Below are 27,695 nucleotides of genomic sequence, written 5' to 3'. Positions count from 1 at the left end.
ACGCCTCATATTCTGCCATGTTGTTCGTACAGTAAAAACGAAGTCGAGCTGTAACATGGTAATGCTGACCTGTTTTCGAAATAAGTACCGCTCATATTCCCATGCCTTTCATATTTGCAGCCCCATCAAAGAAAAGTTTCCATCCCTGCTTCTCAACTTGTTCCAATTCATCAATGTGCATCACTTCTTCATCAGGGAAATAAGTTTTCAAAGGTTCGTAATCTTCATCGACGGGGTTCTCAGCCAAATGATCGGCTAGTGCCTGTGCTTTCATCGCAGTCCGTGTCACATAGATAATGTCAAACTCTGTAAGAAGGATCTGCCACTTTGCAAGCCTCCCTGTAGGCATAGGCTTCTGAAAAATATACTTCAATGGGTCCAAGCGAGATATGAGGTAAGTGTTGTAGGATGACAAATAATGTTTCAACTTCTGCACCACCCAAGTTAGGGCGCAACATGTCCTCTCCAGATGAGTATACTTAACCTCGTAAGATGTGAACTTCTTACTGAGATAGTAGATAACCTGCTCCTTTCTACCCGTAACATCATGCTGCCCCAGTACACAGCCGAATGAATTATCCAAAACCGTCAGATATAGAATCAAAGGCCTCCCTGGTTCTGGCGGGACCAACACAGGTGGGTTCGACAAATACCCCTTTATCTTATCAAAAGCCTCTTGACATTCATCAGTCCAATTGACTGCAACTTCTTTCTTTAACAGCTTGAAAATCGGCTCACAAGTTGTCGTGAGCTGAGCAATGAACCTACTGATATAATTCAATCTTCCTAACAAACTCATCACCTCAGTTTTGTTTCTTGGAGGTGGCAATTCCTGAATAGCTTTGATCTTCGACGGATCTAGTTCAATACCCCGCCGGCTGACTATAAATCCCAATCAACTTTCCAGATGGCACCCCGAAAGCACATTTTGTAGGATTGAGCTTAAGATTGTACCTGCGAAGCCTTTGAAAGAACTTCCTCAAATCCCTGACATGGTCAAACTGCTGTCTAGACTTCACGATCACATCATCCACGTATACCTCGATTTTCTTGTGTATCATATCATGGAATATTGTTGTCATTGCCCTCATATAAGTTGTCCCAGCATTTTTCAAACCAAACGGCATAACCCGATAACAGTACGTTCCCCACGGCGTGATGAATGCCGTCTTTTATGCATCTTCTTCGTCCATTAAAATCTGATGATAACCCGCATAACAATCCACAAAAGAACCAATCTCATGCTTGGCACAATTATCGATCAAAATATGGATGTTTGGCAATGGGAAATTATCTTTTGGGCTTGCCTTGTAGAGATCTCGATAGTCAACACATACCCTGGTCTTGCCATCTTTCTTCGGCACAGACACAACACTGGCTAACCAAGTGGGATACCGAGTGACCCGAATGACTTTTGCATCGAACTGCTTGGTAACCTCTTCTTTAATCTTTACACTCATCTCTGTTTTGAACTTTCTTAGTTTCTGTTTGACATGAGGGAATGTCGGGTCAGTGGGCAATTTGTGAACCAACAAATCAATGCTTAGACCTGGCATATCATCATACGACCATGCAAAAACATCTTTGTACTCATGCAATACTTTAATTATCTCCTCCTTGAGTTGTGGCTCCAAATGAACACTTACTTTAGTTTCCCGCACATTGTCTTGGTCCCCTAGATTAACTGCTTCTGTGTCATTTAGGTTAGGTATGGGTTTTTCTTCAAAGTGACTTAATTCTTTACTAATTTCCTCATAAGCCTCATCGTCGTTACAATCCACCCCATCATCACACTCGATTTCTTGTATTATTATTTCTGAGCTAGATTGGCTTTTAAAACTGGGCCGAAGATTCCTCATGCATGTCATATCATTGATATCAGCATAAAAAGAACTGTACAAAAAGAAAAGAAAAAATGGAAACAAAATTAGAAATGAAGAAAGAAGAAAATTGCATTTCATTGAATGTAAAGATAACAGGGTTTTAACTCATCCAAACGGATAGAACATAGCAACTGAATTACAAACCCCGGAATAATCCAAGTGACAAAAGGAAAACAAAACCCACTACCACGACTCACTCTGAATTGGAAGAGGAGTAGCTTCCCAATTGTTGATGTTAGCATGTGGTCCGATGTACTGCATATCTGCTTGGCTTGACCCTTCCCCGGCCTCAACCATGTTCATTTCAGCAAATACCCTCTCGAACACCTTATCCAAGTTCTCCTCTACACCAATCAGTGGACCCGACACCTTTGCCAATGACTGCTTCTTGCCACCCGGCCTAACGAAGGACCTGGACAAGCGTGGAATCGGTTTGGGAAGAACCCAAGCTTTCTTTTTCAATTTACAAGCCCTTCTAACATCTGCCGCTGTTAGTTTGAACCCCAGTCCGAAGGTGTCCAGATTTTTGGGCAGAGAAACAGGTTGAACAATGCCCTGAAGCTCAGCCCCCAGACCTTTTCCTGGCAGAACCCATTACTCAGCATTTCTGATACTACAATGACGGTCGCAGCTGCCACCCTGGGACATGGAATGCTTTTACCCTCGGGCACTCTATTCACCGGGACCGTGTCGAAGACCTGATAAACCCATGGTCCCTTATCATCTTCAGTTTCTATAAAGGGCACAATGGCATCATTCATGGCGCATGTGGGATCTTCCCCATATAACACGATTTCTTGTCTGTCCCACTCGAACTTGACCATTTGGTGCAGTGTGGAAGGCACTACTTTGGACGCGTGGATCTATGGTCGACCCAACAAAAGATTGTAGGACACTGCAGCATCCAACACCTGAAATTCCATAGTGAACTCGACTGGGCCAATAGTCAATTCGAGTATAATATCCCCCACAGTGTTTGTTCCCCCTCCGTCGAACCCTCGAACACAAATACTATTTTTGCGAATTCTATCATCATCAATCTTCAACTTGTTCAATGTGGACAACGTACAAATATTAGCACTTGACCCGTTATCGATCAATACCCGAGTAACCATTGAATCTTCACACTTGACCGTCAAGTAGAGAGCTTTATTGTGTTCTGTGCCTTCCACAGGCAATTCATCATCAGAAAATGTTACTCTGTTTACCTCAAAGATTTTGTTGGCAATTGTCTCCAGATGGTTCACTGAAATTTTGTCGGGCACATGAACTTCATTCAATATCTTTATCAAAGCTCGGCAATGCTCATCATAATGGATCAATAATGACAACAACGAGATCTGGGCCGGTGTTTTTCTCAATTGTTCAACAATGGAATAATCTTGCAATTTCATCTTTTTCAGAAATTCTTCTGCCTCTTCTTCCGTCATAGCCTTTTTGACTAGCACTGGATTGTTTTTAGCGCCCCTAGCCTTCTCAACTCTTCGAGAGCAAAACAACGTCCCGATCGAGTTAGTCCTTGTGCTTCACAACTCTCTTCCTCAATTTCCTTTCCTTTGTATGTCACCACTACCTTGTCATATTTCCACGGTACGGCTTTGCTATCAACCATGGGTAATTAGACTACCGGCTTTATGACAACTGGTTCTATGTAGGCCCCTTTCACAACAACCACGGGTGCAGATGACCCCGGTACCACTAACTTGACTGGCTCTGGCTTTTTTGCAGCAACAAATGGTCTTTTTCCCATTACCAACACTGGCTTATCTTTTATCGCTTTTAGCTGAACTGTTGGCCTTGTGCTAACTATCTTTTCTTTGACCTTGGCTTCCGTAGAACGGATCACCATGACTGTCTGCGAGGGTTTTTTAGGCTCTGTCCCCTTATGTATCAGTTCGATCATATTGGCTTCATAATGCGCTGGTAACGGGTTTTGATTGATGTTTGGAGCCTCTGGAGCCTGTACTTCAATACGATGATTATCAATGAGTTCTTGTACCATGTTTTTCAATTTTCAACATTTTTCAGTATCGTGCCCCGGCATCCCTGAGCAATACTGGCAGCTAACAGAATGGTCCAGGTTTCTGGGAAGGAGGTTTGGTGCTTTGGACTCAATTGGGGTCAACATTCCCAACTGTTTCAATCTATGGAAGAGAGTGGTGTAAGATTCTCCCAGCGGAGTAAATGTTTTTCTGTTTGGGGCCTTCTCACTTCTAAAAGCTTGGTTTGGACGGAAACTGGTTCCTGGTCTGTTTGTCCTGGGGGGTGGATAGGTGTTTTGTGGGTGTGGATGTGTGTTTTCGGGAGTCGGTGCACGCCACTGCGAGTGCACCGGAGGCTGAGTGTATGTCTGGGCGTGGTGGATAGAAAAGTGTGGTTCTGGTGGTGAATAGTAGTGTTGTGGTGGGCCATATGGGGTATATTAGTAATTTGGGTGGTGGGGTCTGGGTTGGTTGTAGTAGGGTGGAGGGTTATTGGGCCTGGACCAAGTACTAGCTTCAACTGTGGCCACTTCTTCCTTCTTCTTCTTTCCGAGTACACCACCAGTACCGCTTTAGATGGCCTGGGTAGTTGCTTTCAATGCCGAATAACTCAATATTTTGTTAGACTTCAATCCTTCTTCAATCATGGCTCCCATTTTTACCACTTCATTGAATGATTTTCCAACGGATGTCACCAGATGACCAAAATAGGTCGGCTCCAACGTTTGCAAGAAGTAATCTACCATCTCACTTTCCCTCATCGGAGGATCAACCCTTGCTGCTTGTTCCCTCCAGCGGAAACCAAACTCTCTAAAACTTTCCCCGGGCTTCTTTTCCAGCTTCAACAATGATAGACGATCGGGGACTATCTCAAGGTTATACTGAAAATGGCCAATGAATGCTTGTGCCAAATCATCCCATGTATACCATCGGCCGGGGTCCTGTCTCGTGTACCATTCTAGTGCGGACCCGCTCAGACTTTGACCAAAATAGGCTATCAGCAATTCATCCTTCCCCCCATTCCCTCTCATTTTACTGCAAAAACCACGGAGGTGGGCCAACGGGTCGCCATGTCCCTCGTACAAATCAAACTTGGGCATTTTGAAACCTGCAGGCAACTGGACATCGGGGAAAGGGCACAAATCTTTGTATGCAACACTGACTTGGTTGCCTAAACCATGCATGTTCCTGAAGGATTGTTCCAGGCTTTTGACTTTACGAATCACTTCCTCCTGTTCTGCATTCTTAACCGGTTTCTACGCTTCTCCCGGGATTTCAAAATGGGTAGTATAGGTATATGGCTCAAGCGCTTTGAAAGTGGGTTCGGGAGGGTAATATTGGGTGTCGTGAGCTTGGAATAGCGGCTCACTGGACGATCTATGTAATGGGGCTGGGGGAGGTGCCACAAAGACCATGGGTGGGGAGGGTTCTGTTTGGGTGGTGGAGCTGGAGGAGCATATGAAGTAGTACCATAGCCCTGGGTGTGATAGGGGAAGGCTGAAGATGCGTGGGGAGTGGTGGGCTCCTGAGCCAGAGCCAGAAGTGGGATGTAAGATGGATTAGCGGGGTATAGTGGTGCCGGATGTCCCTGAGACCATGCCCGATGCATTTCGGCCATTTGCGCTTTTAGTTTTGTCATCTCTTCTTTCATAGCACCCACATCTGTTACCTCAACTTCATTTGAAGGGTCCACAAGGCTGATTTCTGAGTCTTGTCCTGTCATGTTTACTTTATCTTTCGATCGGGTGTTGTACGGGTGAGTTGCCAGAACTGCCAATCAACTAACCACCTGCCTGGAATCACACATTTAGACAACCACTTTGTTAGCGATTAAGTCTTAACAGATTTGACAACCGCACGTTGGCATGAATGCACTTATACAGTTAATCATTTCTATTATGCATTTGCTCGATTGCATGCGTCATCCCGGCATTTCGTTCCTTGTTTCTTTTTACCTTTCTTTCAAATTTCATCACATTATCCCTCTCTTGTGCTCTTTTCTTTCTTCTATTTCTTTCTCTTTTGTGTTCCCGCTCATTTCTTGCTTTCTCTTTCTCTTTTTGTTTTTCCTCTCTTTTCTTTCTTTCTCTTTTTCTTGGTTTTTAATCTTTTTTTTTTCTTACGATTACGGTCGAATCCTATGGAGATTGCCTACATATCTTGACCCCGCACGAATCATACCAAGCGTAGTTTGTAAAAATAAATGCAAAAATAAAGGGTGGAAATAAGAATTTTTTTTTTTTGAAATTTTCAATTTTCATTACTAAAACAAACTATTACAAACTAAACACTTTTCGGAATGAAACTAACAGACATAAATTAAAAGCAAACACAGACTCTAAGACTACAAACATACTTGACCTGAAAAGATAACGGATAGACAAAAGACAGACTCAAAAGGTAGAAAACTACAGACACGGACTATGCATACTCTAGTGCTTCAAACTTAGGTGTCTGCGGGGCGTTGTTCGGCCTCGCCGCGGGCCTAGGATCCAAATCCCTTTCAAGCTGCTCTAATTCATTCATGGTTCGCTTCACATAGATCATTACTGCTGGGACAAAAGTAGTATAGGTCATGTCTTCACAAACCCGGCATCTCCTAAAAATGGCATGAGCAATGGCTCTAATCCTGTCTTTTGTTTGCTTTTTTTCTATAAGCAAACGTCTTATCTGATCGCTACACATCTTAAAAGCTCGAGAGTCCTGCAGGTGTTGATCTTGCAACTGCTGCACTTCTACCTCCATTTGGGCCAACAAGTCGTAACAATGTCCACTTTTAATTCCAAAATTTCTAGCCTGCCTAACCGCTTTACCCTCAAGGGCAACCACTTTTCTCTTTAAATTGGCAACAATTTTCTCATGGTCCCTTTTCAACTGATTCAAGTACTGGCGACGCTCCTCTGTTCTTGTAGCCCACTACGCTTTGAGCTCTGCCATGATATTCCCAGATTTTTCTAACTCATCTCGACATTCCCCGACTTCATTTTCCAGCCTTTTTATCAATTGTTCATCTGATCGGCTCCTTGGTTGCTTATCGACGGTTATTCTTAATTGCCGGATTTGGGCCCTAAGCATCTCGTTTTCTTGAGCCAGTCTGTTCTTCTCACCTTGATCCGCGGCAACCTGTACACTGTTCTCGAATTTCAGACTCTCAACTTGCTGCTTCAGCCTACCAATCTCAGCTCGATAGCCTTCTTCCTTTGCTAACCAGTCCCACTGCTCTTGGGACGACTCGACGAAATCTTCGAGATGAGGTCTTTTAGCCGGTCTCCCGCATGCCACATCACCTCTGAACCAATCATGATACCCCGGGGCAACTTCCCCTTTAGCCCTGTCTGACACACAAGTGTTCGCCATCAAATGTTGACACTCACTCCAGATTTGGCGAACTTCTTCTTCGGGGAACCGACCATCAGGACTAATTTCGACCACTTGGGTACTCAGATCTTCATCTCTCGGTACTACTTGATACCTCCCGAGTTGCCTCAGAACCCGATATGGTGCATAGGGTTGGATGTTTTTGAGTCCCATCAACAGAAAATGCGGCCTGGCTTCTGGCATATATATGACTTCTTCGACAGGCAACCATCCGAGCACCCACTGTATCTGGCTGGCAGTGAGGGTCTGAAATAATGATGTCCAAGCCGTGACTCCTTCAGGTAGACTAGCCCCTTTGATTCTTGTGTAAAATTCTCCCATACAAGTTTTCTCAAACGAACCATAACTCAAGAGCTGAGAGCGGGGGCACAAATGCTCAGTCATCCACATTTGTAACAACAAGTTACATCCCTCAAAAAATTTGCCCCCAGCTTTGCAAGCAGTGAGAGCCCGAAAGATGTCAGCCACGATCATAGGTGCTAAAGTGCTTTTTCCCATGGTTTGCAAGGTACTGACGACCCCAGCTACTTTCAAATCAATATTTCCATCTTTCCTTGGGAATACTATGAGGCCCAAAAAGGCTATCATAAAAGCCATCCGTCTGTGTTCCTCTCATTTTTGTCGGTTACTTCTACTGCATAGCTTAAAGTCTGGATTACTGAACCCGCCCACATGGCCATATCTATCATATATGAAGCGGAAACTGCAGAAACCCTTTGCAAAATCTGGATGATGAACTGTTCGGGGTATTTTCAAGGAATCCAAAAACCGGTGTACGGTAACTGCCCTGGGAGCAATTAAGTATTTGAACCTCAATGAAGCTTGATCACTTCCGATGTACCCCGCTATTTCTTCCAATGTTAGGGTGAGCTCAAAGTCCGAGAAATGAAATACATTATGTGTTGAATCCCAATAAGCGACCAATGCCCTGATAATATCCCCCCGAGGCTGAATGTCTAATAAATCCGGGAGATCTTTCAAATATTTTTTCACTTCGTCTTGCCCTTCTTTGCCTAAATCATTCCACCATAATCGCAACTCAAAAGGGATTTTGGTCATTATTGAAAAGGGCTCATTTAGCATCGTGCTCATCCTGCACATTTATTAAGGCGATTAAGCAAAAGAAAAACTGTTATTCGACTAAAGAGAAAAAAACTATCTATATTTTCGACTCAAAATAAAATTACCTATATATTTTCAGATTTTAAAAATGAAGAACTCGATTCTCAAACGCGGCCTTTCAGCACTTCGGAAACAAAGATTTTAAGGCTGCGAAAGTCAACCGGTCAAAAATCAAAAATTGACCAAGATGGCCGTTTTGCAAAGTCAGACTTCCAGCGTTCCTTTTAGGGACATTCGGCTATTTATGACAAGACGACCCTACTTGACTTATTTACAACTCATTACCTTTTTTTTCAAAATAAGATAAAAGACCCGGTATTGCAACACGGCCTTTCAACGCCTCGAGAACGAAAACTTAAGGCTGTGAGGGTCAAAAAATGAAAACATGACCAAAGGTGGCTATTTATGAAGGTCAACCTTCCGACGTTCCGTTTGGGAACATTTGGCTATTTTTGACAAAACGGCATCACCCAACTTATTTACGACGAAAATAGAAATTTTGACATTTTTTGGCTATTTTTTGCAAAGGAAAGGTTGGACCCGATGAGGGTTGCCTACGTATCCCACACCCTGTGAGAATCAAACCGGCGTAGTTCGGGCGAATTAACCGAACCATTTTAAAACAAGACTCTTTTTGATTTTCATTTTTCATGGCAAGACAAACTATTTTCCTTTTCTATTTTTTTTTAAATCAAGACGAAATAACGACTCTTTTTTTTTTCATTTTCGACAAACAATAAAACAACCTACTTTTCCAAACTAAAATAAAGACTTTTTTCCATTTTCTTTTTCAACAATAACTGTCCGAAAATAAAAGACTTTTTTTTCCTATTTTCCTTTTTTCCGTTTTCTCAAAATTTCGGCAGAGTTTCGACAGTACTTGGTGTTTCTGTTATTTCTCTTTTTTTTTCTTTTTTTTCTCTCGATTTTTCAACATTCCCGAGATTCAGAAACAGGTCAACATACAGGTTCGAAACAAATATATGTACAGAGCAAGTAGGATGCATCAGGATGGTCCTTTCATTTCGGGTTGCTAGCCCTAGACGGACCCAACCCCTGTGTTGAGTCCCCTAAGTCAAATGCAGCATGATGCAAATAACCGTTCCTACTAGGGATCCGGCATGAAGTCATGTTATTCTATGTTCAAATCCTGAGTCGGTGTTCTAGACTGTGTACCCGAGCGACAACTCAAGTCGAGGAGGGGGCAACTTACCGGGAACCAAAAGGCCATCCGACTTCGTAACTTGTCCGGCCTCTTTCTTATTTCAAGGTATGACACTAATAGAATAGTGAGTCTCAACCAGTAAGCACATCCCCGGAGGTGAAGAGAGAAGGGTGTCGGCACAGTTTATATACAATTCAGATAATATCAAAGCGGTAACATTTAGCACATTCAGCATAAAACATGTAGGAAAATCAGATACAACCAAATACAACAATTTATCTAAGCTCGAATTCTGAACCCTGAACCAGAGATTCTGGGTTCGGTACCCAGCAGAGTCGCCAGAGCTGACACACCTCCTTTTTACTACACCCTGCAAGGGCATGAATGAGTTTTTCCAATTAAATGACAATCGGAACGGGATTTAATTGTTAATTATTCAGATTCGCCACTTGGGAAATTAATGGTGTCCCAAGTCACCGGTTGAATCCCGAACCGAGGAAAAATTATGACTCTGTTACTATCTGCGAACCAGAAATCCGAGTAAGGAATTCTGTTAACCCGGGAGAAGGTGTTAGGCATTCCCGGGTTCCGTGGTTCTAGCACGGTCGCTCAACTATTGTATTTGATTTTATCTGATTTTAATACATACTAGCTTATGTGCCTTTTATTCGTAAACCGCTTTTTATCATTATTTATTTTAAAAGAATTGCGACGTCATGAAAACACGTTTCAAACCACGTCGCAATCAATGCACCCATGGTCGTCAACATATTTCGACTTCGTCGAGATTTGGATTTGGGTCGCATCAATGTGCACCCGAGTTTAAAGAAATAATTTAATTAAATCGCGCCTAAAGGTTCCAACGTAATATTATTTTGGGGAGAGCCGTGAAGTTCACTAAACGGCCCTCCCAAGTTCTAATCAGTTTTAACAACCATTTATTGAGGGCCTCGCCTTTGTATTTTGTTTAGCGAGGCTCATCTCATTTCGTTTTAAGAGCATCCTAAAGAGCAAACTACAATTTTCTGTTTAATTTGTCTCTAATAAATAAAAGAAGTCCTAATTAATTAGCACATTTAAGAGTTATTATACTTGGGTTCAGGAACTCAAATAAATCCAGAATTTTATCCATTTTGGGTCTTGAACACAACCTGCATAGAAAAGTCCTAACCCGGGTACACACGAACGGCAGGCCAGTCATAGGCCTAGGCCCAGGTCTAAACGAGTACATAATGAGGACAGGACTTGGGCTGCCCATTAGGGTACCAAGGCCCAAACTGCCTGAGATAGCTTATCGTTGAACCAAGTGAAGCCTCGATTTAGTTCAACCAAATGCCCACTGAAATTACCCCTAAATTATTCTAAGTGTTCAATAATTATAGCAAAGGGAAAACAATACGCATCTACTCAAATTAAAGAGATATTAGTCAATTGAATTCCAGTTCCATGCACATACTAGTTTATCTACTGGTATTCTAATGAGTTCTTAGATATCATTAAGGTGAGAACCAAGCTGGAGACACGATTTTAATAACAAAAGTAGACTAACTATTTTTGAATTAATTCAAGCCAACATTGCTAGGTAAGCTGGATTATTGGAATTAACTACTGAAACAGGAAATTGTATTCTACTACTCCCATGGATATGAAACGATTCACAAATTATTTACGAAATTATGTAACTAACTAACACTAGTGTTCACCTTATAGTAATCACATGAATCTGAAACATAACAGTTTATATAGTCCGTTTAGCACAAAAACAAGCAAAACTTAAACAATATCCATGAACTAAATATTGAATACATAGATCTGGAAATAAACTAAATCAGAACTCAATTCTTCAAGCAAATTCATTCTTCACATAAATTCATTTCTGCACATTTTCAGCTCGTAGTAATCAGAGGTACAATTGTGTACCTGGATAAGGGAAAATATGAGAAGAAAAGAAGTCAGCTACTTTGAACAGCAACAGCAACACAACTCAGCAGTAAAGCATCACAGAACAGGCCATGAAATGATTTTGAAAACCAGAAATACAAGCAGGCTCAACAGATCAATTCAACACACACTTGAAATGCACTCCTAGCCCTCACAGCTGAACCTAGATGCCTCTGAAATCCTGCTGGACCTAAAACCCAACTGAAATCCAAACTAATAGGCCCCAAATTCACCTGAATCAGCCGTTAATCACTTCTGAACACTTTTCAAAATAGAACCTTGAGCTGGAATGAAGAATGCCCAAGGAAGGACTGAGAATCACTAACACTAGTAATGAAATAGTAAAACTGTTTTTGATTTTTTCATTTTTTGATGTTTTATTTTTTGAGTACTGGAATTGAAATGCTAGCTGAAATTGAAAGCAGGGAGGAGAGCTTTTGGTGGGGATTTTTGGGCTGAAAGTTGAATCCTCTTCCTCAAGGCCCTTGATGCCCTTTTATAGGTGACACAAGAGGGTGAATCAGATTTTAGATTTCTCTTTTAGTCCCTCCCTTATTTTCAGTTTAGTCCCTTTATTTGTGACTTGCCAAACAAGTCAGTCCCTCTATTATGCCAACATCTACACTAAAGTACCATTCTAGAAGACCCTAGGATGCTCTTCTACCTACCAAATACCTGTACTACCCCTACCCTTACTTTGAAATTACTATTCTTAAAGCAACTACCCTTTTCTATGCCTAAAATGCCCTTCTACTAGTCTAAAATTTTCAGCCCAATGCTAACTACACCAACCCCTTACCCCTGTTAAAAAAACAACTGAAGTTAATCCTAATGAGTCTAAGCCAGCTATAACCAATCAACACAACTAAAATCCAATCCTAACTCGCCTAAATGCTTCAATTAGTACTATCATTAGACTGAAGTAAACAACAATTAAACGAAAGAAATGAACTAACGATTGACAAACAACACTGAAATTATAAAACTAACATCATGAACTGGTAAACATGGATTAAACACAAGATTGAGACTAAAAATAGAACATAATTGTGAACTGAATCACGACTAATTCCAATATAACAAGAGTTAAACCAAGACGGAAAAATCGAATCAAAATTAAAGAGACAGACCTCAACACTAACAAAGAATTACTCTAACATTTAAGCGAAACGCAAGGATTGATTAATGTTACTCAAAATCAATACGGAATTTAGGCTATACTGATGGAAATCGAGCTTAGAAAGTTGGGGAGAAACTCACCGATGGAAAGAAAACTCCGGTCAGCCACTGCCGTCCGAATCTTTCAAAAATTTTGACACGCAACATCCCTAACCACTGCCGTCCAGAAACTCTTAGATTTGAAATTCGAGCCGCTTCACCTAGATTCAAAGGAAGATGGTCATGTACTTGGGTTGAGGGAAGTCCGGGGATGGTGTGGTGTGATTTTGGGCCAGTTTGGACAAAGTAACGACTTGGCCGGAAAATTTAAAATCAATATTCGACGGCCTTAGTTGTGATTCGAGGGAAACCAACAGTAGGGTTGGAAAGGGGACTTCATGGGGAATCTGTGGTGTAAATTTGTTAGGGGTTTCAGGGCGGCGCGGCTAGGGTTTGAGAGGGGTGAGGAAGATGATGAGTGATGGGGTAGGGGGATGTTTCGGACAGTTATATAGGGGGATCCTGGGATGATCTCGTCCGTTGGATTAAGAATCAATGGCTGAGATCGAACCCTGAAACGACGTCGTTTGGAGTTTAAAGAATTGGACCGAGTGGGAACGGGTTATGGGCTGATGGGGCGTGACTTGGACCGGATTGGGAATTAAAGGATTTGGGCTGGCCTCTTTCATTGTTTTCATTTCTTTTATTTGACTTATTTTCTTTTTCTCTTTTCCTTTTTTGTATTTATTTCCTTTTTTCATTTTATATATTTTTCTGATTTTTGTCAAAAATGCTGAAATAAAAACTCACAATCAAATTACATTAAAAATATATTTCTTAATTAATTCCTTAAAAAATGCAAACTAATACAAATTTAAACTAAAAATGCAAAATGGACGATTTTGTTATTTTCTTTATATTTCGTTCTAAAACAAATTAATCTCCTAATTAATACCAAACTATGAAACTAAATCCTAAATGCAAATGAATATTTTTGTGTTTTTTCATATGAATTATAATGCACAGATAAAATTCAACAATTAACCGAAAATAACACAAAAATGCACAAAATTGCCAAATAATGAAAGAAAAATCATTTTGTTTGAATTTTGGGAATAATTCATATATAGGGCAAAAATCACGTGCTCACACATCTTAGCAATCTAGGTCTAGCATCTTTCTTTGTTAATAGATACTTTAAGGCTGCATGATCAGTGAATATTGTAACCTTTGTTCCTATCAAATAAGAACGAAATTTGTCAAATGCAAATATTACTGCCAATAACTCTTTCTCGGTTGTTGTATAATTCATTTTAGCTTCATTGAGGGTTCTGCTGGCATAGTATATGGGTCTAAAGATCTTATTTTTCTTTTGCCCCAATATCGTTCCTACTGCTATATCACTTGCATCACACATTATTTCAAATGGCTGGCTCCAATCAGGAGAGACAACAATTGGAGCATTAGTCTATTGTTCTTTGAGAAACTCAAATGCTTTTCTGCAATCATCTGAAAATTCAAATTTCACATCTTTCATCAGTAGGTTAGTCAGAGGTTTTGAAATTTTTGAAAAGTCTTTTATAAACCTTCTATAAAAACCTGCATGCCCTAAGAAACTTCTAATACCTTTAACAATGGTGGGAGGGGGTAATCCTACTATAAGATCAATTTTAGCTTTATCAACTTCTATTCCTTTAGCAGTGATTTTATGTCCTAAAACAATTCCCTCTGTTACCATAAAGTGACACTTTTTCCAGTTAAGAACTAGATTTGTCTCTTCACATCTTTTAAGCAACAAAGTTAAATGATAGAGACAATCTTCAAATGTCTTACCAAAAAGTGTGAAATCATCCATGAAAATTTCAAGAAACTTTTCAGTCATATCTGAGAAAATTGCCGACATGCAACACTGAAATGTAGTTGGAGCTTTACATAGTCCAAATGACATTCTTCTATAAGCATACGTACCTTGGGGGCATGTGAATGTGGTTTTCTCCTGATCTTCTGGAGCAATTGGTATCTGATTATACCCAGAATATCCGTCAAGAAAATAATAAAATCTATGGCCTGTAATTCTTTCAAGCATTTGGTCAATAAAAGGCAAAGGAAAATGATCTTTCCTCGTGGCATCATTAAGTCGTCTGTAATCTATACAGACTCTCCATCCTGTGACCGTTCTAGTACGTATGAGTTCATTATTTTCATTTTTTATTACGGTCATACCTCCTTTCTTTGGTATTACATGTATAGGACTTACCCAAGGGCTATCAGATATTGGATAAATGATACCTGCCGCTAGAAGTTTCACTATTTCTTTCTTGACAACTTCTTGCATTGCTGGATTCAATCTCCTTTGGGGTTGGACTATAGGTTTGTAATTTTCTTCCATGAGGATCCTATGCATACAAATAGCTGGATTGATTCCTTTTATGTCAGCTATAGTCCACCCTAAAGCTCTTTTATGCTTCCTCAAGACTTCTATCAGTTTGTATTCCTGCTCTGGAGTCAAAGAAGATGAAATGATTACTGGAAATAATTCAGGTTCAAGAAAAACATATTTTAAATGAGAAGGAAGTTTTTTGAGTTCAATTTTTTATTGAACTTCTTCTTGTGAGACTTTCTCATTTTCTGAATCTTTTTCCAGTGTTTCAGCTTCTTCTCTGATTGTGGGATTTTCATCACTTGTGGTCCCTGACCTGACCAAACATCTTTCCAATGAATCAGTAATTAATTGATTATCCTTGAATTCATCTACAAGGTCATCTAGTAAGTCAATTTGAAAACAAGATGATGATGACTCATTCTCAGGAAATTTTATCATTTTCTGCATATCAAAAATTACTCTCTCCTCATCAACTCGCAATATTAATTGTCCTTGATGAACATCAATGATCGCTCTTCCTGTTGCGAGAAATGGTCTACCTAAAATTAATGGTACCTCAGTATTTTCTTCCATTTCAAGTACAATGAAATCTACTGGGAATACAAATTTATCTACTCTAACGAGAACATTTTCAATTATTCCTTTGGGCCTTTTAGTACTTTGATCAGCTAACTGAAGAGATACACAAGTATCTTTCATTTCACCAAATTTCCTGAAAATTGAGAAAGACATTAGATTTATTGAAGCACCCAAATCACATAATGCTTTTTCAAAGTGAGCATCTCCCACAGTATAAGGAATTGTAAAACTCTCTGGATCGCCAAGCTTCTGTGGAAGCTTATTTTGAAGTATAGCACTACATTTCTCTGTAAGCTTAACAACTGAAACTTCTTCCAATTTTCTTTTACTTGACAAAATTTCTTTGAGAAAATTAGCATATGATGGCATTTGTATCAAAGCTTCTGTGAAAGGTATGTTAATATAAAGTTGTTTTAAAATATCTAGAAACTTTGAAAATTGTTTGGCAAGATTTTCTCTTTTCATTTTTTGGGGAAACGGGAGGGGTATAGAGTGAGGATTTGTCTTCAGTTAATTTTTTTGTACCTTTTTTCTTTTTCTTTTTGTTCTTTTAGAAGTTCAGAGTCTCTTTTATTCTCACCTTCATATACCTGTTCCACTTCTTGTGGTTTTCCTTGTCTATCTGCATATGGATCATCAAGAGTTTTACCTGACCGCAGAGAGATGGCTTTGAGGTGTTCCTTTGGATTTTTTTCGGTGTTGCTTCGTAGAGCACTTTTTATTTGTTCAGATATGAGGGTTGCTAATTGGCTCATCTGAATTTCTAAATTCTTGATGGCTGAACTTTGACTTTCAACCTTCTCATCAGTAGCCTTAATGAATTTGTACATCATGTCTTCGAGGCTTTGCTGATGAGCTTTCTGGGGTGGTTGTTGATATTTATGAAAATCTTGTTGCTCTCTGTTTTGATTTTGAAAACCAGGTGGTCCCTGTATCTGCTGCTTTTGATTGAAATTTTTTTGAGGATTTTCAGCACCATTTGGGTTACTCCATTGGAATCCAGGATGTTTTTGTGCCATTGGACTATTGAATGGATAACAGTTTCTATATCCAATACTATTTACTTGTCCTTCATTTTGCGTTGAAGCTTGACATTCATGATTGGGATGATTGCCTCCACAAACGTCACAATTCTCATGTTGAGATGATGATTGAGTATTTACCTGAAATGCCTCAACTTTTTGTGTTAGAGTTGCAATTTGTTGCGCTAATGAATTCCAAGCTTCAACTTGATTGACTCTTGCTGCTTTCTTAACAATCATTCTGTCAAAGGGCCATGGAACAACATTTTCTAAAATTTCATTGAGCAATTGCATGGCTTTCGCAGTAGTTTTGCTCATTATGGGTCCTCCTGATGCTGCATCAATAACATTTCTAGCAGAGGGTTTAAGACCATGATAAAAAATATATAAAATGTCAGGATATTGGATACTATGGTGTGGGCATTTTCTTAGCATTGATTTTAATCGTTCCCATGCTTGGTATACAGATTCAGTATTTGTTTGCACAAAATTATTGATTTCTTGCTTCATTTTAAATGTTTTTGCAAGTGAAAAATATTTATTAAGAAATTTCTGAGTCATTTGGTCTCATGTAGTGATTGAACCTCTTGGAAGACTTCGCAACCATATTTTGGCTTCATTTTTTAAAGAAAAAGGAAAAAGCCGCAACATGATAGCGTCTGTTATGACTCCATTATACCAGTAAGTTTCAACTAATTCAAGAAAATCAATTAGATGGGTGTGAGGATCTTCACTCGCATCACCAGTAAATTGGCACGACTGTTGAATAGTTTGAATCAAACCTGTGCGAATTTCAAAGTTATTTGCTGCAATTGGTGGTCTCCTTACACTTGATTCTCCTTCAAAATGATCTGGCCTTGCATAATCTCTTAGTATTCTATCACGTCGTGGTGCCACTTCATCGAACTATTCTTCTACTTGATGTGGCGGGAGTTGGTTGTTGTTGTTAAGTTCTTCGTTCTCCATTTTATCTTGTGAAGAAATTTGAGATTGTAAAACTTGTCCTTTTCGCAACAACCGCGAAGATTTTTCAATTTCAGGATCGTATTCAACTAGTTCTCTCGAGGAGGAACGGGTCATACACTTCTTGAAATTTTTGCATAAAAGTCAAAATAATTAAAAACAAAAATCTCAAATTAGTAATAAAACAATTAATTTGTAGTAGATTTTGCCAATCCCCGGCAACAACGCCAAAAATTTGACGAGTGTCTGGCGTATATTATTTAAACTCGTACTCTGTCAAATTGTAGTATAGAAAGATGTCGAACCCACAGAGATTGGTTTATCTATTCTACAGACGTTTCTTGTTTTAATTACTATTTAAGAAAATCCGAAAGAGTTGAGTTGTGAATTAACTAACTAAAAATGCACGAATAAAACAATAGAAAATATTTTGTTTTTCACAAATATAATAAAAGATGTTGGGATCTTGACTTCACTTAATATTTCTATATAGTAGAATTATTATTCTTCAATTTCTATTTCTCAAAAATGTATAAATGCCTCTCACGATTACAAATATATATTATTACTTAAGTTGAATAATTAATCGCACTCCTTTCGGTTATACAAATTAATCTTCAAACTAGTAATATTAAAGAACCAGCAATATATGATTGAACTAAAACACGCTCTTGTTAGTAAGTCCCTTTCGGTTACCCTACTTGTTATAACTTATTATTACACTATTCGCCTCTCTCGATTACAAATAAGTATAAAATTAATTATAACATAAAATAGATAGATGTTACTTAATAAATATTAATATTTATCAATACTACACTTAACTATATTATTTTCTTCCGACTCTCTCGATTACAGAATTAATAAATAGTTAATATGTAATACAAGATGGTAGGTGTTAATAAATTAAATAACTTCTAACTGTAAAAGCAGATAAAAGTTAAATAAATTCTAGCTCAAGCATGTGAATTTGAGGAATAATATCAACTATTATATAGAAATATTAAGATCCGTCTTTCTCCCAACACAAGAAAAGTTACTCCATACTGGAGCTAATATTGCTAATGAAAATATTCGTGTCCATTAGATAAGAAAATAGAAAGAAATATTCAGAAAGAATAATTCCCCCTATTTAATTAAAAGCATGATATAGAGTAATTTTCAAAGCTAATGTTTCTTAGGAACTAGAAATAAAAGCTGTTGTAATGACTGGATGAAAATTCAAAGAACTGAACAACTGACTGAAATACAAAGGAAAGACACTGAAATGGATTTTTGTTGTCTGCTGAGCTACCCCCTCTCCTTCTTCATCGTATGCTTTTATAATCAACCAAAACAAGTTGGTTTGGTTATAATCACTTGTTTTGGTTATGAAAGATTCTTTTATTTTTTGAATCTGGTTACGATCACTTTGTTGTGGTAGATGGATTTTATGCAGTCCGTATTTTGTCGTAGCTTGTTTCCCTTTTTTTCTTCTTCTTCTTCTTAAAGTTTTATTGCTTGTGCACCAATTCTTCTCGTAGCATTTCCTGCGCAATCAAATTAAATTTGTGAAAGAAACATGATAATTTTTATACTTTTGCGAGGAAAGTGATATATTAAAATAAGGTAAAATGTACTTATCAAGCTCACGATCGATAGAGAAAACTTAGCGAAAAGGATTCTGACAATAGGAAAAATCATAACCTTAGATCATTCCAAATCTTGTCTACAACTTGTTCGTAGTTAGTTATTAATTACTGCATTTTCACTACGTGATATTTAATTAGTAAATATCCAATTTGTTATTTAAATATTTCTGAAGATTGATTGCGCGAATTTGTGCGAGTCTAGTAGTTGTGCTTAATAGGTTAATTTTCCGTGGGAATCGACTCCGGACTTGTTAACCGAAATATATTTGCAACGACCGCTTAGTCTTTTTTATAAGGCATAGTTGGGTATGATCAGTTTGCCATTCTGAATATGTTTTTGTTGTAAGATATATGTTCAATGTGTAATCCAAATGCCTTAATGCTTTATCATGTTATCTTATCAATTGAGGAAAAATATGGAATATATGTTAAACGGTTAGGACTTCAAGTCAAATTCAAATAATGATTGTTATGCCAAAGTGTATAAAAACCCTCTATGTGCTTAGGATTCCCAAATTGCTCATATGTGTACTAATGTCTTAAATGATAGGCCTTTGTGTTGTTGTTGATGATAATAATGTTGAATGTAAACGAGGAATTTGGAATTGTGATATTCGGCAAAATGCCAAGAATGACTTTATAAATGAGGCCATTTCGTACCAATGTATTGAAAAGACGGGAAAGAAATATGAAGTGAGATGATTGATTGAAAAGATGATGTCTCAAATGAGATGGTCTAGCTGATCGGGTCGTGATCGGACGTCATGTCGTACATATGGTGGTAACTCTATTGGAAATTTAATTGGAATTGCAGTTGTGGTTGATGTCTCTTATGAGATGACCTAGCCGATCGGATCGTGATCGGACGCCATGCCGTACACATGGTGGTAACTGTGCTAGAAATGGTAATTGAAATTGTGGATATGGTTGATGTCTCAAATGAAATGACCTAACCGATCGGATTGAGATCGGACTCCGTATAAGAACACAATGATATTGTGGATTGTGGCATATCGGCGCTAAAGTTTCCCCAACCTAATAAGATGGAAATTGACTTGAGAACTTATGTGATCCTTACTTGATGTGTTAGTATTGTTTGAAGCTCTTATTGAACTCATGACTGTTTCCCCCTGTACTAGTGTTCATTTTATTGAGATATTGTTTTAGCTTTACATACTAGTACTATTCGACAATACAAATGTCCCTTTTGCCGGAGGTGCTGCACCTTTAAATGGATGCAGGTGGTTCCATAGCAGACAATGTTGATCACATATAGTGGTGCATCCTCTTCCCAGCAGACTCAGTGAGCCCCATTTCATCCCGGGGTCATGTATTGTATCTTTTGTTCATATTTTACCACGTTTTGAGGTATAGCCGATGCCTTGTTGCCGACATTATCATAATTTTCTTTTGTATCTTTAGAGGCTCCGTAGACACTATGGGGTTTGCATATGGGTGTTAGAAAGGTCAAACGAGTTATATGGTGTTTGGACCCTTATTCCACTTAATCATAAGGATGTGTGTATTATGAAACTTAACAACGATGTAACTAATGAAATAATTTAGTAATGTATATATATGATCTTCCTATTGTCTAACTAATCAAAATATGCCCTCTCTTGATCATAAGTGAGTCGAGTAGAGAGTCTAAAAGGCTTGCTTGACCGGGTCCACTCGGTTGAGCACCGGTCGCACTTTCCGAAGTTGGGGCGTGACAGATTCATAATGTATCGCATAGTATTGTATTCTATTGTATGTGTTGTATCATTTTGATGTATATAATATTTGGATAGATTGTATTGTTTTCCGTCATTTCATGATGTCATGCACCAACAATATAAAGAAAAAACTTACAATATTATAAAAAAATTAAGGTACGAGGTAGAATTATTATATAAAAAAGTAGGTCAAAAGATAAAAAGAATTATTTAACAATAAGGAAGGGCAAGATGAGAGGAAAAAAAAAGGTAACGATGTGACCACACCAAATCGGTCGTTTTCTAAAGTGACACTTTTCATCATTACGTAACGACGAATTTAATGATACAATACAATAAAATTTAAGTAATAATAAAAAAATATTATATTTAAAGTAACAATACAATACAATGCAACGGTAACAACCATCCAAACAAGGAAGCCGAGGAGGAAGAGGAGCGGTCTAAAGTTTGTCAAACTATTTGCTAAACTTTAAATAGCTTTTAAAGGAATTGACTAAATCTTAAATAGAGTATCTAAAAGCGGTTACATGGTGTTATTTCTACAATTATAGAAGCCAGATGCTGTGGGCTCAGGATACGCCCCAAAGCATTCTTAGAGCCCAACTTCCTCTAGCAGCCCAAACCCAGAGCTAATTTATGGATAGGTTAGGGTTTTATTAGGCTGTTGTGTGCGGCTTGTCCTCATCAGCAACATAACAAACAACAGTCTGAAGTCGGAGTCCTCTGTCACTCAGCAAACATGGGGTAAACTTTCTTCTTCTTTTTCCTCCATTTTTTTCCATTTCGATATACGTATTGCAATTATAACCACTATATATTACTTCCATTTGAACTTTCTCATTTGCTATAATTTGCTAGTGGCGCTATTATGGAAGTAAACAGTAAAAGGGAGTTTCTTTTTGTTTGTTATGGGATTCTGATACTATATGCTCGATTTGAACTCTTAATTGTTGTTAATTGCATCGAATGAATTATCTAAGGGAATGATTTCACGTGGATTGTTCTATTTTCCCTGCAAACTGATGGTAATGGTAGATATGGTGAGTGTTTAAGTACGTTAGATCTGTGCAGGGACCAAAAATTGGCAGATTTAATTTGGCATCAAATGTTCAGAATGAGCTAGGGGGCAGGATTATGATATAGTCACACCAGGGAAATCGCAGTAATGTTACAACTGATAAAAAATTTAACAAGTAATGTTGAGATTGAAATAAAAAAATGAGTGTGGAGATTGTTACTTAATAGATATTTTCTCATTCAACCATATCTTTTAATAGGCTAAGAGTACCTATTCATATGGTGCAAAAGCCACCACAATAGTCAGAAGACTTGAATAGACATTTTACCAGATGTACGTATAATCTACATTGTTCATTGAATGCATTGATAATGGGGAGTGTTGTGAATACATTATTCTAATGGATGTCAATTGAGTACTCCGATACTTTTTTTTTTCCATGAACCATGTAACCTATACATTATGTATTAAATTGGTACACTTAATTCTTATGACTCTTGGGATGGATTTTAGATCCTAAACATATGGCTCTTTTAGAAATAAGAGAATTGGTTACTAATATGAAGGATAGACCCCTTCAAATAAATTTGGTATTTTTTATAGATGAACTTGATATTTTTTAATAAGTAGGGTATGTAAATAATTTAACTTTTTAGATTAGAATTCCTACCTTTATAATGATGCAAATATAGATGTATATACTAGTTTTTTGGCACATGCATTGCACGTGGATTCCCAATCATTTTATACGCATGATTTCGAAAAACTCATTTATGATTGAATGAAAAAGTTATGAACACTAAATTAAAAGTTAAACTACCTAAATACTCTTCTTATTAACCTGAAAACCCTACTTAGTAAATAAAAATACCAAGTTTATCTATATCAAGTTTACTGGGTTGCTGTTGTTGTTGTATCTATAGCAAAGCCAAGTTTATTTGAAAGGTTTTAATTGTTCAATTTTACTAAATAAGATTGTCAAAACTTGCAACTTTTACCCGCCAAATGATACTATCAGCTAAAGAAAAAATATCTAAAAGTATTACATCAAAAGCAAATATAAGAGAAACGAGACTTTAGATATATTATTCTATGTAATATTATAAAGTTAGAATGATACAAAGAAGATTAGCAAGTCTCCTGCGCAAGGATGACGTGCAAAAATTGAGAAAGGGTCCAAATTTTGATTTGTTACTATTCTCAATAAAATTGAAGATATCACGGCGAAGAAAACAGGGGTTTGATGTTAAATTTACAAAAAGGTCACTATTTATGTCAAGCTGGCAAGAAGTAGTGAGGGTATTTAAGGAAATAAAAGATGGGAAGAGTGCTACCTTAGTACACTCATGTAGTAGGTTAGTAAGGCCCTATATATATATATGTATATATATATATATATATACATATATATATATATGTATATATATATGTATATATATATATATATGTATGTATTGGGTTTTGCTAACCTACTACATCGCTATAGTAGGTTAGTATTGTCCCCGTTTTTTTATTTTCCTTAGACATCTGTATGAGTACATCACCAAGACACTAAAATGTTGGACTTTTTCATCTAAAAACCCGAGTCTGGTCCTTCTTTCTCTTTCTTCTCCTTTGTGTTCTTGCAAATTCATTAAATACAAATATACAATCACCATTGTTTTTCATGAGTTAGATCTCAAAAACAATAAAGTTCCTTTAGAGTCCAGCAAAGTGAGGGGCTTCATAGACTTGTAATTTTGTATTTAGTGGAAGAAAGAATTGGATATAAGTTTGTTCGGGAAAAAATGGAGTACGATTTAAACGGAAAAAGAAATGGAAAATAGTAGATCATTGGTGGATATGAAGTAATGGAGAGGGGGTGCCAATTGTTGTTCTGGAAAGGAGGTAGTTGTCGAAAACGAGAGGGGTAACCGCTGAAGAAGAGGAAAGATTAGAAAATTCGAATTGTAATGGCTAACCAACAAAGAGGAGTTGTCGATGGGGAATATGAGTTCGCCCAAAAATGAACATAACATTTTGATTTCACCGCAAATGAGGAATGTGGAGAGAGACCTAGATGCTGGGAAAGAGGGCGTGTTTATCAAATTTGGTTGAATGGACAAGACCGTCTCATCATTACCATTAAAGAGATGGTACGGGCTTCACAAGGGTAATAAGGGAAAATAAGTAGTGGCTACATTGCTAGCTTATCACTCATTTGTATGTATATTCTTAACCCTACGAAGAACATTCCTCAAGTGAGAATACTTATCTTTTGTATATCTCTTTTTGTGCTTACTACTCTCTCCGTTTTAATTTATGTGCTATAGTATATTCGGGAAATGAGTAACAATGACTTTGACATGCCTGGTCTTGAACATGCCATTACATTTATATAGCTATAAAAGCTTATTATTAAGGGTAAGGTTGAAAGTTCAAGTTAAATTGTTTCCAAATATAGAAAACTACATTCTTTTTGGAATGAACTAAAAAGGAAAAACTACCACAAATTCTGACGGAGGGAGTATTATCTTAAACACATTATCAGCACGGGTTTTCCTTCCACACATCTTTCCTACATCTCTTGTCTGCTTCCCTTGAAGAACCTGCCGATTCTTAGTCAATTACCACATGAATTCACAACAATTTTTCAAATCATTGTTGACTTGGGATGTACCAAAAGAAGTGTGGAGATTGTTATAATCTCATTCAAGTGTGTATTTCATAGGACTAAGATGGCCTTTTTTAGGATGCAAACTTCAACCCAAAAATCAGAAGATTTAAGGAGACAATTTATACATTAAGCTTTATATGGTTCATCGAATAATATAATCTTACATTATCTATTAAATTGTCTGCCTAAGTCTTGTGACCTTTGGGATAGATTGGTACTCTATAAAGTACTCTTATCACAATGGTACATACAGCTTGAGTGAGATTAACTAATAATAATCTCTAGATGCTTAACAATCAAAAAAATAAATCTCTACATCCTTCTCTCTATACGTCTGTTTCTATTTTGCTTTATTTTACACGATTTCTGTTATCAATTGACACTAGACAGTGTTTCTATATGAAATTAGTTAATAAAATCCCTCATTACTTCACTTGCCTCAACCCAAGTGGACCTAAAATTCTTTTTCTAAGCTTCTGGCTGAGCTCTGAATACAACCAACTCTAAGCTACTAACTAAGGGTTCTTTGCGGTCGGGAGAGAAGATCATTGCCCATTAAGATTATGTTTGTGTTGCATTGGATGATTAGTTCATTTTAGATTCCTATGTTTTGTCATCCCATAGCATCAAGTAATATCTGCAGTATTCTGTAAACTTGAGAAGGTACTAGTTGAAGGGGGAAAGCATAGCCATATTGCTCGTATAAGCTATATAAGTCATTATGGGTAAAAATTTACAGGAAGACACGTGGTATGGGAGCTGGACGCAAGCTGAAGTCCCACCGCAGGAGGCAAAGGTGGGCTGATAAGTCCTACAAGAAATCCCATCTTGGGAATGAATGGAAGAAGCCATTTGCTGGGTCATCCCATGCCAAAGGCATTGTGCTTGAGAAGATGTAGGTCCACTTTACTCTGTTTATATTTATTACACTGTCCTCCAAGCCGTGCAGATTTGTAGAACTTGGATCTAACCATCAAACTTGCTGGAATGTCTTGTGCAGAGGTATTGAAGCTAAGCAGCCAAACTCTGCTATTCGTAAATGTGCTAGGGTTCAACTCATAAAAAACGGGAAGAAGATTGCAGCTTTCGTCCCCAATGATGGTTGTTTGAACTACATTGAAGAAAATGTGCGTCCTTTTGCTTTCTCATATTCTCTCCTTCACATGTCTCAATTTTTTCTTTTCAGTTTTCTTGTTGCTAACCTTGTTACATTGCAGGATGAGGTGTTGATCGCTGGATTTGGTCGTAAAGGACATGCCGTGGGAGATATTCCTGGTGTTAGGTTCAAGGTTGTGAAGGTTTCTGGTGTCTCTCTGCTGGCTCTATTCAAGGAGAAGAAAGAGAAACCTAGATCTTAGGTTGCCTTCTTTGCCAAAATACGTTTAAGCATGTAACAGGCTATTAGCTATTTTGAGTTTGTGAACAAACAGTTTTTGATTTGGGTATTGTACTGGAAATTTTGGTTCTTCTCAAGTTCATATTGTTAACGTTAGTGTTAAGAAGTTGGGATATATCTCTTCTTTCCTGTTTTACAGTACCAATATGAAGGCTGGTATAGGCAAAAATTCAAAAGGTAGTCGGATTGTTGTCCTCCCTTTTGCATTTGACATGAAATAAAAGTTCTGTTGAAGAGGATAATGGAATAATTGAATGAGAACTCACTGAAATACTCCATATGCATAAGCTCATTGCAATTCATAAGGCCGATGACTTTAAAGCTTCCTTTGCACAAATTTGGGCTCTACATTGTATGAGCAGAATTTTTCATACTCCATTTAAAATTCTTAAACTAAAATTTGTACATGTTTAATGATTAGTAAAGCACATACTTAATTGTTACAGTGCATCTTTGCAAAGCAATTCATATATATATATATATATATATATTATTAGTTACACAATAATATAATGTAATTTATGCATGAGTTGTTTTTCGAGTGAGTGGTGGCTTTTCATAAACACTGTCCTAAGATAAATTACTTTTCTGGAAATATATTTCCAAATACAAGCGGGGAGTTGATGCCAATATCCGATTAAGCTAACAAAATATTGGACTTCACATTTTTTCCAAGAATGAAAGTTTATATCAGTCAGCAGATTAATCTCATTAATTAATTTCTTAATTAAAGTGTTGGTGAATAATGATTCTCATATTTTAACCAGTAATACAATCTCTTTGTAATAACAACAACAACAACAACAACCCAGTGTAATCCCACAAGTGGGGTCTGGGGAGGGTAATATGTACGCAGACCTTACCTCTACCCCGAGGGGCAGAGAGGCTGTTTCCAGGAGACCCTCGGCTCAAAGAGGCAACAAGAGACACTATATTAGTACTATCAATAGACTCATAATAAAACACCATAAAATACCATAAAATCCATAACATAACATAAATAACATACAAACAAAGTAACAGAGTAACAACAATATAAGAGATATAGGAAATACGAGAATATGTAGGGTATTAATACACAGAAGATAAAGCCCATCATTAGTAGTTGATCAATAGCATCCTAAGACTAATTCCTAACTAGCTAGTCTCACTCTAGTGCGCTGTAAAAAAGACATCATAATTTTCCCTAACCTACAACCTTAATGCTCGATCTCCACAATTCCCTGTTTAGGGCCATGTCCTCAGTAACCCTAAGTCGCGCCATATCCTGCCTGATCACCTCTCCCCAATACTTCTTAGGTCTCCCTCTACCTCTCCTCGTACCCACCACCGCCAGTCGTTCACACCTTCTCACCGGTGCATCAGTGTTCCTCCTCTGAATGTGTCCGAACCATCTGAGTCTTGCTTCCCGCATCTTGTCCTCCATGGGGGCCACACCCACCTTATCTCGAATATCTTCATTTCTAATCTTATCCTTCCTTGTATGCCCGCACATCCACCTCAACATCCTCATCTCTGCAACTTTCATCCTTTGGATGTGTGAGATCTTCACCGGCCAACACTCGGTTCCATACAACATAGCAGGCCTAACCACTGCCCTATAAAATTTACCTTTCAGTAACAGAGGCACTTTCTTGTCACACAGGACTCCCGTAGCTAACCTCCATTTCATCCACCCCACCCCTATACGGTGTGTG

The 27,695-nt window shown here is 37.9% G+C and overlaps 1 protein-coding gene and 2 non-coding genes across 3 annotated transcripts; all 3 read left to right on the top strand.

Moving 5' to 3' along the window:
- Positions 1-17,019: 17,019 nt before the first annotated feature.
- LOC138884457 (small nucleolar RNA R71) lies at positions 17,020-17,126 on the top strand. The gene has a single exon (XR_011404651.1). It is a non-coding gene; the product is annotated as a small nucleolar RNA R71 (small nucleolar RNA).
- Positions 17,127-21,564: 4,438 nt separating this feature from the next.
- LOC104216410 (small ribosomal subunit protein uS12) lies at positions 21,565-26,113 on the top strand. Its single transcript, XM_009766436.2, has 4 exons — positions 21,565-21,672; positions 25,342-25,497; positions 25,603-25,729; positions 25,820-26,113. Exons 1-4 carry the CDS (start codon positions 21,668-21,670, stop codon positions 25,958-25,960), a joined length of 429 nt encoding a protein of 142 aa, XP_009764738.1. The 5' UTR covers positions 21,565-21,667; the 3' UTR covers positions 25,961-26,113.
- On the top strand, positions 23,028-23,132 carry LOC138884505 (U6 spliceosomal RNA). Its single transcript, XR_011404686.1, has one exon. It is a non-coding gene; the product is annotated as a U6 spliceosomal RNA (small nuclear RNA).
- Positions 26,114-27,695: the final 1,582 nt, after the last annotated feature.

Source organism: Nicotiana sylvestris, chromosome 12 (genome assembly GCF_000393655.2).
Source record: "Nicotiana sylvestris chromosome 12, ASM39365v2, whole genome shotgun sequence".
NCBI lineage: Eukaryota > Viridiplantae > Streptophyta > Magnoliopsida > Solanales > Solanaceae > Nicotiana > Nicotiana sylvestris.
The sequence above is the reverse complement of the archived record's forward strand: the minus strand, read 5'-3'. Positions and strand labels throughout refer to the sequence as shown.

Excerpts from the sequence above, each read along its gene's own strand:
- LOC104216410 (XM_009766436.2), top strand. Across the intron at positions 25,498-25,602 it reads GGCATTGTGCTTGAGAAGAT|AGGTATTGAAGCTAAGCAGC; the intron begins GTAGGTCCACTT and ends TGTCTTGTGCAG. Across the intron at positions 25,730-25,819 it reads TGAACTACATTGAAGAAAAT|GATGAGGTGTTGATCGCTGG; the intron begins GTGCGTCCTTTT and ends GTTACATTGCAG.